General features: G+C 34.5%; 1 protein-coding gene across 1 annotated transcript in view; it reads right to left on the reverse strand.

Annotated features, from left to right (window-relative positions):
- Positions 1–394, reverse strand: part of PPP1CC (protein phosphatase 1, catalytic subunit, gamma isozyme) — a 6,868-nt gene that overhangs the window by 1,898 nt on the left and 4,576 nt on the right. Inside the window, exon 5 of the mRNA XM_015567350.1 lies at positions 199–333. Within this exon, the coding sequence (XP_015422836.1) occupies positions 199–333 (135 nt within the window). The remainder of the gene's footprint in view (positions 1–198; positions 334–394) is intronic.

Here is a 394-nt window from a genome sequence, read left to right on the forward strand (position 1 = left end):
AGTTAAAGTGGAAATTAGGGGAAAAGTTTTATGATAATGTTTTCCTTAAAAGGGGGTTTACTTATTACTGAACTAGAATAAACACTGGTTACGGGAAAATAAAAATTTAGTCTATTTAACATAAATGACAGCAGGTGGAAAGCAATTTTTTCCTCTCTCAGACATAATAAAGGAAACAATGTTGAAAACATCCTTTACCTGAAAAGAGCACATTAGTGTTTCGTCCACACTCATCATGGCACCTGCATTGTCAAACTCGCCACAATAATTGGGTGCAGAAAACAGAGTGACCAACTGTCTCTTTGCAAAAAATTCATATCCATCTTCAACCACCTTGGAGAGAAAATGTTTTCAGTGTTAAGTAGGTGCAAATTTTAGTTGAGTAAAACATTTC

This window comes from Myotis davidii, unplaced genomic scaffold (genome assembly GCF_000327345.1).
Source record: "Myotis davidii unplaced genomic scaffold, ASM32734v1 scaffold223, whole genome shotgun sequence".
Lineage (NCBI taxonomy): Eukaryota > Metazoa > Chordata > Mammalia > Chiroptera > Vespertilionidae > Myotis > Myotis davidii.